Genomic DNA, 12,734 nt, shown 5'->3' with positions numbered 1-12,734 from the left:
ATCACCAGGGCTAGCTGGCTAAATTAGTCCTATTTGGGCCAGCGAGGAGACCAGGGGAGAATTAGCTGTGGGATCCCAGAGCGGGTAATCTTCATAAAAAGGGGAGGGGGAGGGAAGGAAGGGGAATAAAAGATCAGGCTAAGTTCAAATTGAAGGCCAGGCGGAATAGCTCTGTCTTACAGGACCTGCGGAAGGAAGTTAAATCCTGCAGGGCCCTGGTCTCATGGGACAGAGCATTCTACCAGGTCAGAGCCATAACTGAGAAGGCCCTGGCCCGGGTGGAGGATAATCTGACTTCCTTAGGGCCTGGGACCTCTAAACTATGATTATTCATGGACCTTAAGGTGGCAAAGATGGACCAGAAATTGTTCCTTTATGCTACTACCACAGTGAGAATATTATTCGCACAGAAATGGAAACAACACGAAACACCCACAGTTGAAGAGTGGCAGCGGAAACTTATGGAGTAAGCAGAAATAGCAAAACTGACTGGAAAAATCCGAGAGCAGGGCGGCAAAATATTCCAAAGAGAATGGATGGAATTTATAGCATGCATAGAGAAGAAATGTACACAAAATAAAGACACTCGCAGGATTGAAACAGACCTCATAATGTTTATTAAGAACCATTGGGTTGGACTTTGGGAATTGAAACAATATAATACAACAGCGAAGGATGTACATTAATAACACTTAGACAATTTTATTCTATAGTATTAAGTTTACATAGAATGTAAATATAACAAAGATAAAAGGAAACAGAGAGAAACCAGAAGGATGTGTCGCAGGAATTTATGTATAGGGTGGGAAGGGGGCTGCCCCTCCAGCAGATATCATACACATCAGCCCACTACCAAAATCAGCACAATCACTTTTGCGACTTTTGTGATTTGTCCCCACAAAACACTTCATCACAATTTCTTCCTATCTATTCAAAGGGCCTCTGCTGCACAATACCAAATGTAACAATTCACTGATAAATGTATCTGTGTACTGGCTCACTGGGAAAACGTCAGAAATTCATATAGACATGTGAGCTCAGCTACTCAGCAGCCCCTCTGCCTGAGTGATAATCCCTAGCGTCCTGATACCTGAGTGCCAGACAGGTAGCCATTCCAGAAATAACAAACCCAGATGAAGACAAAAGGGTGTGATTAACTTGGCTGGGAAACAGGGAAATGTAAATATCTCTTTTGTTACACTTGATGGGTGTTTAGTGGAGGGCAAGGAGAACCATGGGGCAGGGTCCAGGATGCTCAGATTACTGCCACCAGACCTCCCCTTTCATGATGTAACCATGATGTATGAGTGATGTAGTTTTTTGGGGGGGGGGTGTAACATGGGGATTAGCAGCTAATAAAAGTTTGGGTTCTCTTTTGTATGGGGCTCCCATCTTGTTCCACCTTGTGGCAGGTGGGAGTCCTGTCGCTACCATCTTCAATAAAGACCAAGCCTACTGGCTGCTGTTTTGCTCTGGTATTCCTGACTGGTGTCCTTGTTTTTTTGTCCAAGGAAGCCCTCAGATTTCTTTGTCAACAGTTGGAGGTAAGTACAAGCTCGATAGAGTAAAAGCATAAAGGTTAAAAGAACCAAGATATGCATTATGATTGTGAAACTTGTAAAACCAATAAAGATCATTCAAAACAACAACAACAACAACAACAACAACATGGTGGTCATGGCCAAGACGCCTGGCCCTGGAACAGTTGGTGCCCTGTGTGTGCAGGATTCTGCCAGTCTTTGACGTGACGAAGTGAGGCCGTATCATAGACGGCAGCAGAAACAGCTGAGTTTTCATGTGCTTCAGGCCTTCCTTCCTTCCTTCCTGCCGAAGAACAGCACCACACCTGGGCTCACTCGGTCATGCTTGATTTTAAATTACTGCCCCTCAGCTATCAGGAGGCAATAAGCGCAATGCAGCTTGCATATAATGCATAACTGGTGTTTCAAGCGCCTAAGTAGTCAACCTGCTGCTGTCATCTAGTGATTTAAAATGTGTGTCTTGGGAGTATCCTTCAGTCAGTTCTTAATGCTGTGCCGGCCCTTTCATTAGGCAGAGTGAGGTGGAAGATCAGGGGTGGGCGTGGGCTAGATTTAGGTTTGATGAGGCCCTAAGCCATGGGTATGTTTCCGAACACAATTCAAAGGATTGGTGCTGACCTTTAAAGCCCTAAACGGCCTCGGTCCAGTATACCTGATGGAGCGTCTCCACCCCCATTGTTCTACCCAGACACTGAGGTCCAGCACCGAGGGCATTCTGGCAGTTCCCTCACTGCGAGAAACCAAGTTACAGGGAACCAGGCAGAAGGCCTTCTCGGTAGTGGCGCCCGCCCTGTGGAACGCCCTCCCACCAGATGTCAAAGAGAAAAATAACTACCAAACTTTTAGAAGACATCTGAAGGCAGCCCTGTTTAGGAAAACTTTTAATGTTTAATAGGTTATTGTATTTTAATATTCTGTTGGAAGCCGCCCAGAGTGGCTGGGGAAACCCAGCCAGATGGGCTTGGTATAAATAAATTATTATTATTATTATTATTATTATTATTATTATTATTATTATTATTATAGTTGTTGTTGTTGTTGTTGTTATTGTTATTGTTATTTATTATTATTATTATTATTATTATTATTATTATTATTAGTGTCTGCTAAAAGCATTTCTGTTTAGACAAGCCTATCCAGGTATTTAGAATATTAATGCCCATTTTAATCTGTTTTTAGTTTGTTGCTGATTTTATTATTTAATGTTTTATTGTTGTAAGATTGTTAGCTGCTTTGAGACTCCTTAGAGTAGTGATAAAGCAGGATATCAAATCCAAACTCTTCTTCTTTTAAACATGTTAGGTCTTCGTCATGCTTGTTCCTGACTTTTTCTGGATTTCCTGCATAATGCTGGCAACTCATATCACCTTGCAGGCGTGTGGTCAAGGTAAGGAGAAAACCCAGCCTTTTCTTCTTCAAATCATGTGCTGGAGGTGACCAAAACCCGGTAAGAAAAAATAACCTCTCTCTTGAATTGCATGGTTCTACGGTGTTGCTTGGTTCAAGTGATCCTGCGAGCGAGGGCTGGATTTGCTTCATGACCTAGGCCTAATTCCCACCTGTTCCATGGAGATGGGTCATTGATCAGCCTTGGAAGGTCTCAGGTTCTATCATGGCATCTATCGTGGTAGCACAGAGATGGGGAACCTGCCGTCCTTCAGAAGTTGTTGTGCTGCCACGGCACAACCTCAAAGAAGATTTACAGGATCTCAAAGGGCTGCAGCCCGTTTACAAGCTGGTCATCAGGAAACACTGGAAAATCTCTTCATTTTCATAATCGGCGTCCAACATTCCTGCCTCTTCATTTTGGGGATCCCAGAGTGACAACTTGGATGCTGGTCAGAGCAAGCTGAGCAAAAATAGCCTCTCCTTTGATCAGGAAATGAATCCCCTCTTTGTCTGGCTTCCTGTCCCTGTTTTTGCTCCAGTGTGGTGATGCCAATGGGCCCCTCTAAAGAATGGCATGCCCTTCATTTCTGCTTCGACCAGGGCGGCCTGTGAATCTCAGCTTTGTTTCCCCCCAAAATAATTTCCTTGCAGGAAGCTGGAAGTGTGTCTCGAAAAGCACACAGATGTGAGGCTGAGTTGTTATGTCCCGTTGGACCACTGGTGGTCTATCCAGGTGGCACCAAGATGGCAACTTTTCTGAAGCCTGGGGGCTTCATTGCAGAACTGCAATACACCTGACCAATTCTTGCATGGAGAGATTTTTCAAATGAGGTGTGGCTGTAGCACACCAGAGGAGAAAGTGCTTATATGCCAAAGCCCCCATGTTGCCTCTTTGGCATCCCCAGTAAACGAATTTTCAGTAGCAGAGTTGGAGAAGACCCAAATGCTCTTAAACATATGTAGGTGTGCATTTCTGTGTTCCTGTGTGTGCTCGTGTGTCTTCAAGCGCATGATTCCTGCCCCCTCCCACCTCTTGCACTCTCAAGAGGTTCAGTCCGGGTCCAGGAAGAGTTCAAACACATGTTGAACTGTTTCTAGGGTGGCTGTGTGTCCTTCTTTAAAGAGGAGAGTCCTCTATTTGAAGGGTTTCCTCGTCCAAGCTTGCCTTGAAGATAAAGAGCAGGAAAGCCTGAAGATGCCCACCCTCAGATAGCAGGAGATTGATCAAACCCTACATGCTCCTGTTCACAGCCTCCTGCACTAAGCAAAGATATATCACACTTCTGTTTAAATTTTGCTAATTATTTCCAAATATTTTGCATCTGTACATATAAACTTCAATTTGCACATTTTATGTAAGTTATTGCCATCTTCTTTTGGTGATGTGCGACTGTTCAACACAATTTTTTTTTTTAATAATATTTTTATTAGGATTTTCACATAAAGGAAGAAAAATAAAAATACAAAGAAGTAAAAACAAATAAAAATAATTCAATTATCATAATATTTCTTGCATTTGCTTGTTTCCCGGACTTCCCCACGCCTTCCCTCTCTGTATTCCAGTTCAGTTATTTAGTCAGCAAATCCCTTCCCTCTACATTATCCTTATCTTTACTTAGTATATGACTGTTCAACACAATTGTTTGTCCAAAGCAAAAAAAGTTTCCTTATTCCTTTATCTCTTCCTTCCTTCCTTTCTCTCTCCCTCTTCCCTTTCTCTTTTTTGCCTCTGGATTAATATTTTAGCTTTGACCAAAAAAAGGGAGAGACAATAATCTTTGTATTTCTCTTTATAAATTCTAATAAACAACAACAACAACTATTGTTATTATTTCCAAAGCCTTCAAAGCATGTATTGTAAACAGCTGGTGGATTGGCAGTGTGTTGTATGAGATACAGTGAAATAATTGTGGATTTATTTATTTTCCAGACTGAGGGTCAAATTGCCTTGGGGCTGAGAGGAATTGCTCACCCAAGGATCTTAGCAACCGGGCAGGTTCCTATAGGGAGACATGATCCTTCAGTTAGCCTGGGTCCAAGGCATATAGGGTTGTGTAGGTCATAACCAGAACTTTGAAAATGTGTCAGCTCAACCATTACAGCAGATTTCCACAAATGGTACACCCCCTTTTAAACAGATGGTCTAATCGAGATTCTCCACTTGCTCCCCAAAAGTATTTAAGAAGCCAGTACTTTCTCTTTTCTTGGGCTCCATGATCACTGCAGATGGTGACAGCAGCCACGAAATTAAGAGACGCCTGCTTCTTGGGAGGAAAGCAATGACAAACCTAGACAGCATTTTAAAAAGTAGAGACATCACCTTGCCAACAAAGGTCCGTATAGTAAAAGCTATGGTCTTCCCAGTAGTGATGTATGGAAGTGAGAGCTGGACCATAAAGAAGGCTGATCGCTGAAGAATTGACGCTTTTGAATTATGGTGCTGGAGGAGACTCTTGAGAGTCCCATGGACTGCAAGAAGATCAAACGCATCCATTATTAAGGAAATCAGCCCTGAGTGCTCACTGGAAGGACAGATTGTGAAGCTGAGACTCCAATACTTTGGCTACCTCATGAGAAGAGAAGACTCCCTGGAAAAGACCCTGATGCTGGGAAAGATGGCGGGCACAAGGAGAAGGGGACGACAGAGGACGAGATGGTTAGACAGTGTTCTCGAAGCTACAAACATGAGTCTGACCAAACTGCGGGTGGCAGTGGAAGACAGGAGGGCCTGGCGTGCTCTGGTCCATCGGGTCACGAAGAGTCGGACACGACTGAACGACTAAATAACAACAACTTTCTCTTTTCATAATCCTGCATTTTTCAATTCAGCAGCTTTCCTCCCTGCAAAGAAGTTTAAGGGAGCTTGCGCACAGTCACACACCTGCCGCTCTTGCTGAGCTAAAGGCTGTCGAGTGCTGTTACTTACACTTTCTCTAGTTTCGCATTTTTCCAAACAGGTGGCCTCAAAGCTGCAGCTAAAGTTGCGTGCTCAGCAGGATAACTGGAATTGCTGCATCTCTCCAAAATGTTTAATTTAAAAGGATATTTTGGAATTCCCAGCATGATGCTGGTTCACCTCTTTTCCCAGGCACTCGATGCCTTTGGCCTTTTTCCTCACTCAGGTGGCACACCGGCTCTGTCTGGGGGCTCTTGGAGCTGCAGGTGGGGGCTTCTGCGATGGAATACTCTCCCTTGCATAAATATTTCCTCCCTATCAAACCAGGATGTCTGGGAGCCTGAGGACGATGCCCTAATAATTCTTATACAAGCTTTCCCCAGGTTTTTCAAGTTTTGAATTATTGCAATTCCACACACCTGCCTCAATGTTCTGATACATTTTTGTATAGAGTGCTCTACTCATGCATGTCTTGCTGGATATTTCAGCTGCTTCATGTTTTTGAAAAGCAATCCTGATGTGAGCTTCGGGCCAGTATACCTAAAGGAGCGTCTCCAACCCCATCGCTCAGCCCGGACAAAGTTCAAAGTGTTGGTACTGACCTTTAAAGCCCTAAATGGCCTCAACCCAGTATACTTGAAAGAGCGTAGACTGGTGACTGGGAGTGACTGCCACATAACACCAGTCCTGGAAGACCTACATTGGCTCCCAGTACATTTCCGAGCACAGTTCAAAGTGTTGGTGCTGACCTTTAAAGACCTAAACTGCCTCAGCCCAGTATACCTGAAGGAGCATCTCCACCCCCCATCATTCAGTTCAGATACCGAGGTCCAGCTCCGAGGGCCTTCTGGCAGTTCCCTCACTACGAGATGTGAGGTTACAGGGAACCAGGCAGAGGGCCTTCTTGGTAGTGGCGCCCGCCCTGTGGAACGTCCTCCCATCAGCTGTCAAGGAAGTAAACAACTATCTGACTTTTAGAAGACATCTGAAGGCAGCCCTGTTTAGGGAAGTTTTTAATGTTTAATGTTTTATTCTGTTTTTAGTGTTCTGTTGGGAGCTGCCCAGAGTGGCTGGGGAAACCCAACCAGATGGGTGGGGTAGAAATAATAAAATTATTATTAATTATTATTATTATTATTATTTATTATTATTATTATTAAAAGCATTACATGCCGATGGGGTCTCACTCCTGCCAGCAACCGTGCTGCAGCACTTTTAGATGAAGTGCAAGGGAAGCCCCACATAGAATGCATTGTGGAAATCCAAATGGCTTGGTGTCTGTTAGAGCTGGCTGCAGAGAATGCTATATGCCCCCAAACTGGATCCAACATATTGCAGATATTAATACTGCGCAGCATGAAGCAACTGGATACATAAAAACTGACTCCTTTTTTGGGATAAAAATTGTCTAGACCAGGGGTCGGCAACCTCCGGCCCATGGGCCACAAGCGGCCCACGGGGGTCGTTTAAAGGGCCCATGAGCTGCCCCCAAACCGAGCTACCCACTTGGCGAGTCCCCACTTGCTGCACTAAACCGACGCCGCACGAAGTGGGAACTCGCTTCCACAGTGCCGGAAGTGATCTCCGCAGGAGTGAACTGGCCCAGGCAAGATAAATCCTGCCAACCCCGGGTCTAGACCCATTAGATTGATTCAAAATGTTACTTGCAGAACTTCCTTCAAAACAGACCAAAAAACAGTTGTACAGTATCGTGTTCACGTCAAGCAGAGACTCAGCATCTTATAAGAAGTAAAATAACTTATAATCAGAGCTGACAAATCTCTCTCTCTCTCTCTCTCTCTCTCTCTCTCTCTCACACACACACACACACACACACACACACACACACACAGGCTCCATTAGCCTGGACTCCAACCCCTAAGGCTGTTGATGTCCTGGAGAGGCATCTCCCCCTCACAGAGCCTAAACAAAGACTAAAGGCAATTTCCTTCAAAATGGCAATTTGAAATTCAATACATTTGTATCCTGATCTAAGGTTAAACACTCACATGTTAGCTAGCAGAGAACAACAACTGTTAATGATCAACCCATCAGGGACTGAGAGAGCACTTAGTATACTCCAGTGGAATTTCCCCAATTAAACTACAAAACACCTCAAGGACTAAAAGAGCACATGGAATGGGACCCGATTCCATGCATGTGCATGCTCACTTGCATGACTTTCACCCTTAAAGGCGAGCAGCCAGCCAGCAATCTCATCCCAGGCTAAGCACAAACACACTGCCCTGCATGATCTGCAACTTTTGCTCCCGGGCCAAGTTCAAGGCATTACTTTCAATATATAACCTTGAGACCAGTTTCCCTGCAGGGTCGCCTTACCCCACGCTTCCCCAGAGTATGAAAGAAAGCACCTCTCTGTCTCCAGTTTAAAAGGCGTTGATGCTTTCCTCCCCAGGCTCAAACCGGTTGAAACTGACTGTCCTCTCAGAAGACAGGTTGCAGATGAAATGGAAAGAAACGGAAGGAAATTCCAACGGATACAAAGTCCGCGTGAAGCCCATGGCAGGTACATGGTGAGGAGGTCAGGGTGCGTTTCATCCCAGAAAGATAGAGTGGTACCTTGGTTTGCAACCGTTTGGGATTACAGTCATACCTCAGGTTACAGCTGCTTCAGGTTGTGTTTTTTTGGGTTGCAGACTGCCGAAACCCAGAAGTTCTGGAATGGGTTACTTCTGGGTTTTAGCAGTCGCGCATGCACAGAAGCACTAAATTGCACTTTGCGCATGTGCAGAGGTGCCAAATCTCAACCCATGCATGTAAATGTGCATCCTGCACAGATCATGTTCACAACCTGAGCATCCACTGGACAACCATTTTGGATTACAACCATGTCAAACCCGGAAGTGCGTGTCCTTTTTTTGGATTACAACCCATTTTTTTTGGATTACAACCCTTTTTTATTTTTGGAGGCCCCCATTGGTGATAGCCTTGAGTTACAACCTGTTTTGGTTTACAAACAAACCTCCAAAGAAACTTCCTGCTGCCAATCCGAAGCTGTGCCAGCGTCGTCGCCTACCCAGAAGCCGTGCCAGTGTTGCGGAAGTTAGTCCCCACGCAGCGAGGCATCTGCAGCACGAGGGGACTGACCGAGCGGGTGGCAGGGTCCGCGGGCCAGATTTACAAGCCTGGGGGGCTGCATCCGGCCCCCAGGCCATAGTTTGCCGACCCCTGGTATAGTGCATACACAGTTGTGGTCAATGGTGGAATGGCTCTGTGTTTTCAAAGTTTTCCCCTGTCCTCTTGGATCGTTACCCCTCCTGTTTTTAACTCCGACAAGTTTGGAAAATATGCAGGCTTGTCATTCCAGCCCCTTGAGCTAATAATAATAATAGGTTTGCAATATCAGATACAAACTTCCTCTAGGTGCATTCCAAGACTTTCGTGGGTGCTACCGCATTCCTGATCCGTTGAGCGCATTATCTGTGATGTAATTAACTCAGCTGCTTAATTGTGCTTGCCTTTAGAAAAAAAGCTGCTCACAAGACAGTGAGAAGTGTTCATAGTTTATATCCGTCATGTTTGCTGTGAAATGAGAAAGCTAATGTGCTTATGAACATGAACATTGCAGCCTTAGGGGTGGTATGCCTCTGAGTAACATCTGCTTAGAACCTCTAAGTCCTTCTTGTGAGCTTCTTGTAGGCACCTAGTTGGACCCTGCAAGATTTCCTCTTCTGTTCATACTTGCATAATCTAAGGAGGTAGGGTCTGTAGCTGTGGGATAACTCTTCTCCTTTTGATGCTTTGGAATATAGGAAGGGATGAGCCAAAGAAGAGTTAATTATACTCTTTGCTTGGGATTTCTCCCAAAGCCAACATCCAGAGCTTTAGGACCTTTATGAAAAAGCAGACAGAAGCTTCAGGTTCTAAGGTTAAGTCTGTGTACATACTGCAGCCTTTGAAGCTCTGCGGTTTGGGGTTTTTTAAAAGCGCCTTTGTAGACATATCTGCAAGCTCTGCAGTAGGCTGAGCAGCTGTTAAATCATTGCCTTTTTGACACAAGGGGTATGTGCAGGTTTCACTGTTTCCTTTCAATACCCACGGCACTCTTGTTTGACATTTTCCCCATCCCTTGAGAGTTTATTGATATGAGGTCTGGTAACTCAGGCTCTTCAGGTTACCTTGCACTCAGCATATGCCCAGAGGCTCCCTTCCCTTGTCTCATTAAGGTGACTTCATGACTGCATTCCTCCTTTGGTTTTTTGCAAGGCTCTCTGTTTATGCTCCTTCCCCTTTCAACACCCAACACATTTTTAAAATAAAAAATACTCCAAGTTGACTGATCCATCCGAAGTCCAATAGAACATACTGTGCAGCTTCACGATTGAACATGTCTTTTCTTTTGGCAAGACGCTCTGCATATGCTCATAGGCTGCCTGTTCAGGCTTTGGCTCCATGTTATACCAATTAATTCTATGGGGACCGTTGTGGTATATTAAAGGGCAACATTCACCTCTCTTTTGCTAAAGTGGAACACTCAAAGTGGATGTGCCTCAAATCTCCCACCATATAGAGTCAGGCAATAGGTTACATAGAATTGCAGAGTTCGAAGGGACCGACTCCCACAATCAAGAGTCAGGCAATATGTTCCTTGTTGAAAAAAGTTCATGGTCTTCTCTTCCGGCTGCTCCAGGTGACTCTGAGCAGGAAGTCATGCTGAAAACCAAGACCGCCAAAGCGACGGTGGGAGGGTTGAGTCCCACGAAAGAGTATACCTTGCAGATCTACATCCTCAACGGTTCTCAGGAAGCCCTCTTTGTCAAGAGGAAATTTGTGAGTAAGTGTGGCTTTCACTCTCTTGATCTCTCGGTGCTGCGGACTGTGATGCTCAAGTCTTGGCTAGGGGGCAATTCCAGGTCCAGAGCAGAGCCAAAGCTGACCTAGCAGTACAGGGACAGAGTGGGGATCCTTGGATCAAACAAAATAATAAAAAAATCCTCCCAGTAGCCAGTTTTTGTTTTCCACCGCTTTTGCCATTGCAGTTGAGGAGCTGAAGAACCTCTCCCAAGCCAGAAGTAACAGGAGGCACCCAACAGGCGCTCCAGAAAAGGCAGAGGTGCCTTTAGAGACCCCAGCAGCTGAATACACCCTGGAGACTGAAGCCACTTCACCACCCGCCCGCAGTGACACGCCAGCTGTGATAAGTATGTGGACGGACCAAAGAGGAAAGCGGGTTTGAACTACACCTGGGCTGAAGGTTCAAGAATTGGACATTCGGCTGACATTTGGGGAAGAGGGTGAAAGGGAGGGGAGTCACATTCTCCTTGCTTTCTTACATTTTAGGGAGGCAGGCAGGCTATCTTGGAGGGGTGAGGCGAAACTCAACATTACCCTTTTGGCCCCATGAATGCTGGCGGCCATTTTGTTTTCCCCTTGGAATTTTTATTTTTATTGTTATTGTTGTTATTATTTATGACTTTATGTCATGGCACAGCATCGTCGAGAAGTATTTCTGGAAAACAAAATGCCAGCAGCCAAGAGAGAGGCGTTTTTCTTCTATAATGTGCCCCAACTTCCCCTGAAAATTGCTTCAGAACCAGCACTGTTACAGGCACGCCGTCCAAAGATTGTCTGTTTCTGTGTGGGATAACTCTTCTTCTTTTGATGCTTTGGGAAACAGGAAGGGAAGAGCCAGAGAAGAGGCGGCAAAAAGCCGTTTCCAAAGGGGCAAGCGAATATTTGCCAAATGCCGAGCCGACTGTGATGTCAACGGCACCAACAACCCTGAAGACTACTCTGTCAAGCCTAGCAGAATTTGAAATGGACTATCTGGCCCGAGAGAAAACATCCAGGGAAAGCTCAGGCAGAGGTGAGGTTTGTTTCTTAGGCTCCTTGACATGGCTGTTTTTTCAAGTGTAACTCTAGAGAACATCCAGCTCTAAAAGTCCTCATATGAGCTTTTGACGTAAAATCAATGAGTCGTGTGGGAGCTCAGTGGTCACTTAGCCAACCCTCTGACAATCTACTCCTACAGAATCCCTCCAAAGTCACATCATCCTGCATTGATGTTCTCCTGTGGTCCCCCTTACTGCATCCTGGGTAGCTGCAGTTTTAGTGAGCCCTGGGGTAGCTTAGTCAGTAGAGCACGAGGCTCTTAATCTCAGGGTTGTGGGTTTGAGCCCCACGTTGGGCAGAAGATTCCTGAATTGCAGGGGGTTGGCTATATCATCCAAAGGCAGTTTGAAGTCCATATTATCAGGGACCTTGTGGTCCCTCACAGTTCTAGGATCTATTATTTCAGCTCTTTTAGTAAGTGCACCTGGTTTTCAGGAACACGCGTTAATCCCTTATTACCTGCCATACCTGGAAGAAAAAGCCAACCCGTCAACATGCAGGCTAGAGGGCGGGTTAACGCACGTGGTTTGGAAGGCACAATCTGGAAAGAGACTGGATCTGATAAAGAGAAATCACCGGAATAATTTCAGCCCAAGGGGCTAAATGATAGTTAACATTGCACTAGGCAATCACGCAAGCCTTGCTGGGATAAAGAGACAAAGAGTTGGATTAGAGCAGTGACGGAATTGACCTGACAGCGCACACAAAAATCACATCACGGCAGATTCCCTAAGAGGTCTTTGTTTCAGGAGGTTGCCATATTGCCCCTGGCGCACCGGTGGTCTATGCGCAATGCGAGCTGGTGCTTGATTAAGAGCAATCTGTCATCATTATTTGATTCTAAATTTCTGCTCCCCATTTGGGGGTGCGGTTGCATTTCCACCTGCGACAAGCCGTTTCACGAATGTCCCAGTCAAAGCCCTATGCCTAATCCCTAACTCCTCTTCCACATACCTGAAAGGCCGTACCGGGGGGTGAGGATCTGTGGTTCTTTAGATGCTGGGGGACTTCAGATTAGGGCTGGGCGATATCTGGTTTTCAACATCATGATGTCT

The 12,734-nt window shown here is 45.3% G+C and overlaps 2 protein-coding genes across 4 annotated transcripts in view; one reads left to right on the top strand and one right to left on the bottom strand.

The window, feature by feature from the left end:
• PTK6 (protein tyrosine kinase 6) overlaps window positions 1–12,734 on the bottom strand; it is a 736,207-nt gene that overhangs the window by 34,956 nt on the left and 688,517 nt on the right. The window lies entirely within an intron of this gene.
• Window positions 1–12,734, top strand: part of COL20A1 (collagen type XX alpha 1 chain) — a 131,344-nt gene that overhangs the window by 12,036 nt on the left and 106,574 nt on the right. For both annotated transcript variants that reach the window (XM_083447254.1, XM_083447253.1), the window contains exons 2-6: window positions 2,844–2,928; window positions 8,243–8,353; window positions 10,478–10,621; window positions 10,827–10,988; window positions 11,465–11,653. In XM_083447254.1, the coding sequence (XP_083303380.1) occupies window positions 2,853–2,928; window positions 8,243–8,353; window positions 10,478–10,621; window positions 10,827–10,988; window positions 11,465–11,653 (682 nt within the window). In that variant the 5' untranslated portion in view covers window positions 2,844–2,852. The remainder of the gene's footprint in view (window positions 1–2,843; window positions 2,929–8,242; window positions 8,354–10,477; window positions 10,622–10,826; window positions 10,989–11,464; window positions 11,654–12,734) is intronic.

The sequence above is a fragment of the Podarcis tiliguerta genome (assembly GCF_965153285.1).
Source record: "Podarcis tiliguerta genome assembly, chromosome: 6".
In the NCBI taxonomy this organism is placed as follows: domain Eukaryota; kingdom Metazoa; phylum Chordata; class Lepidosauria; order Squamata; family Lacertidae; genus Podarcis; species Podarcis tiliguerta.
This window is presented reverse-complemented; position numbering and strand designations above follow the sequence as displayed.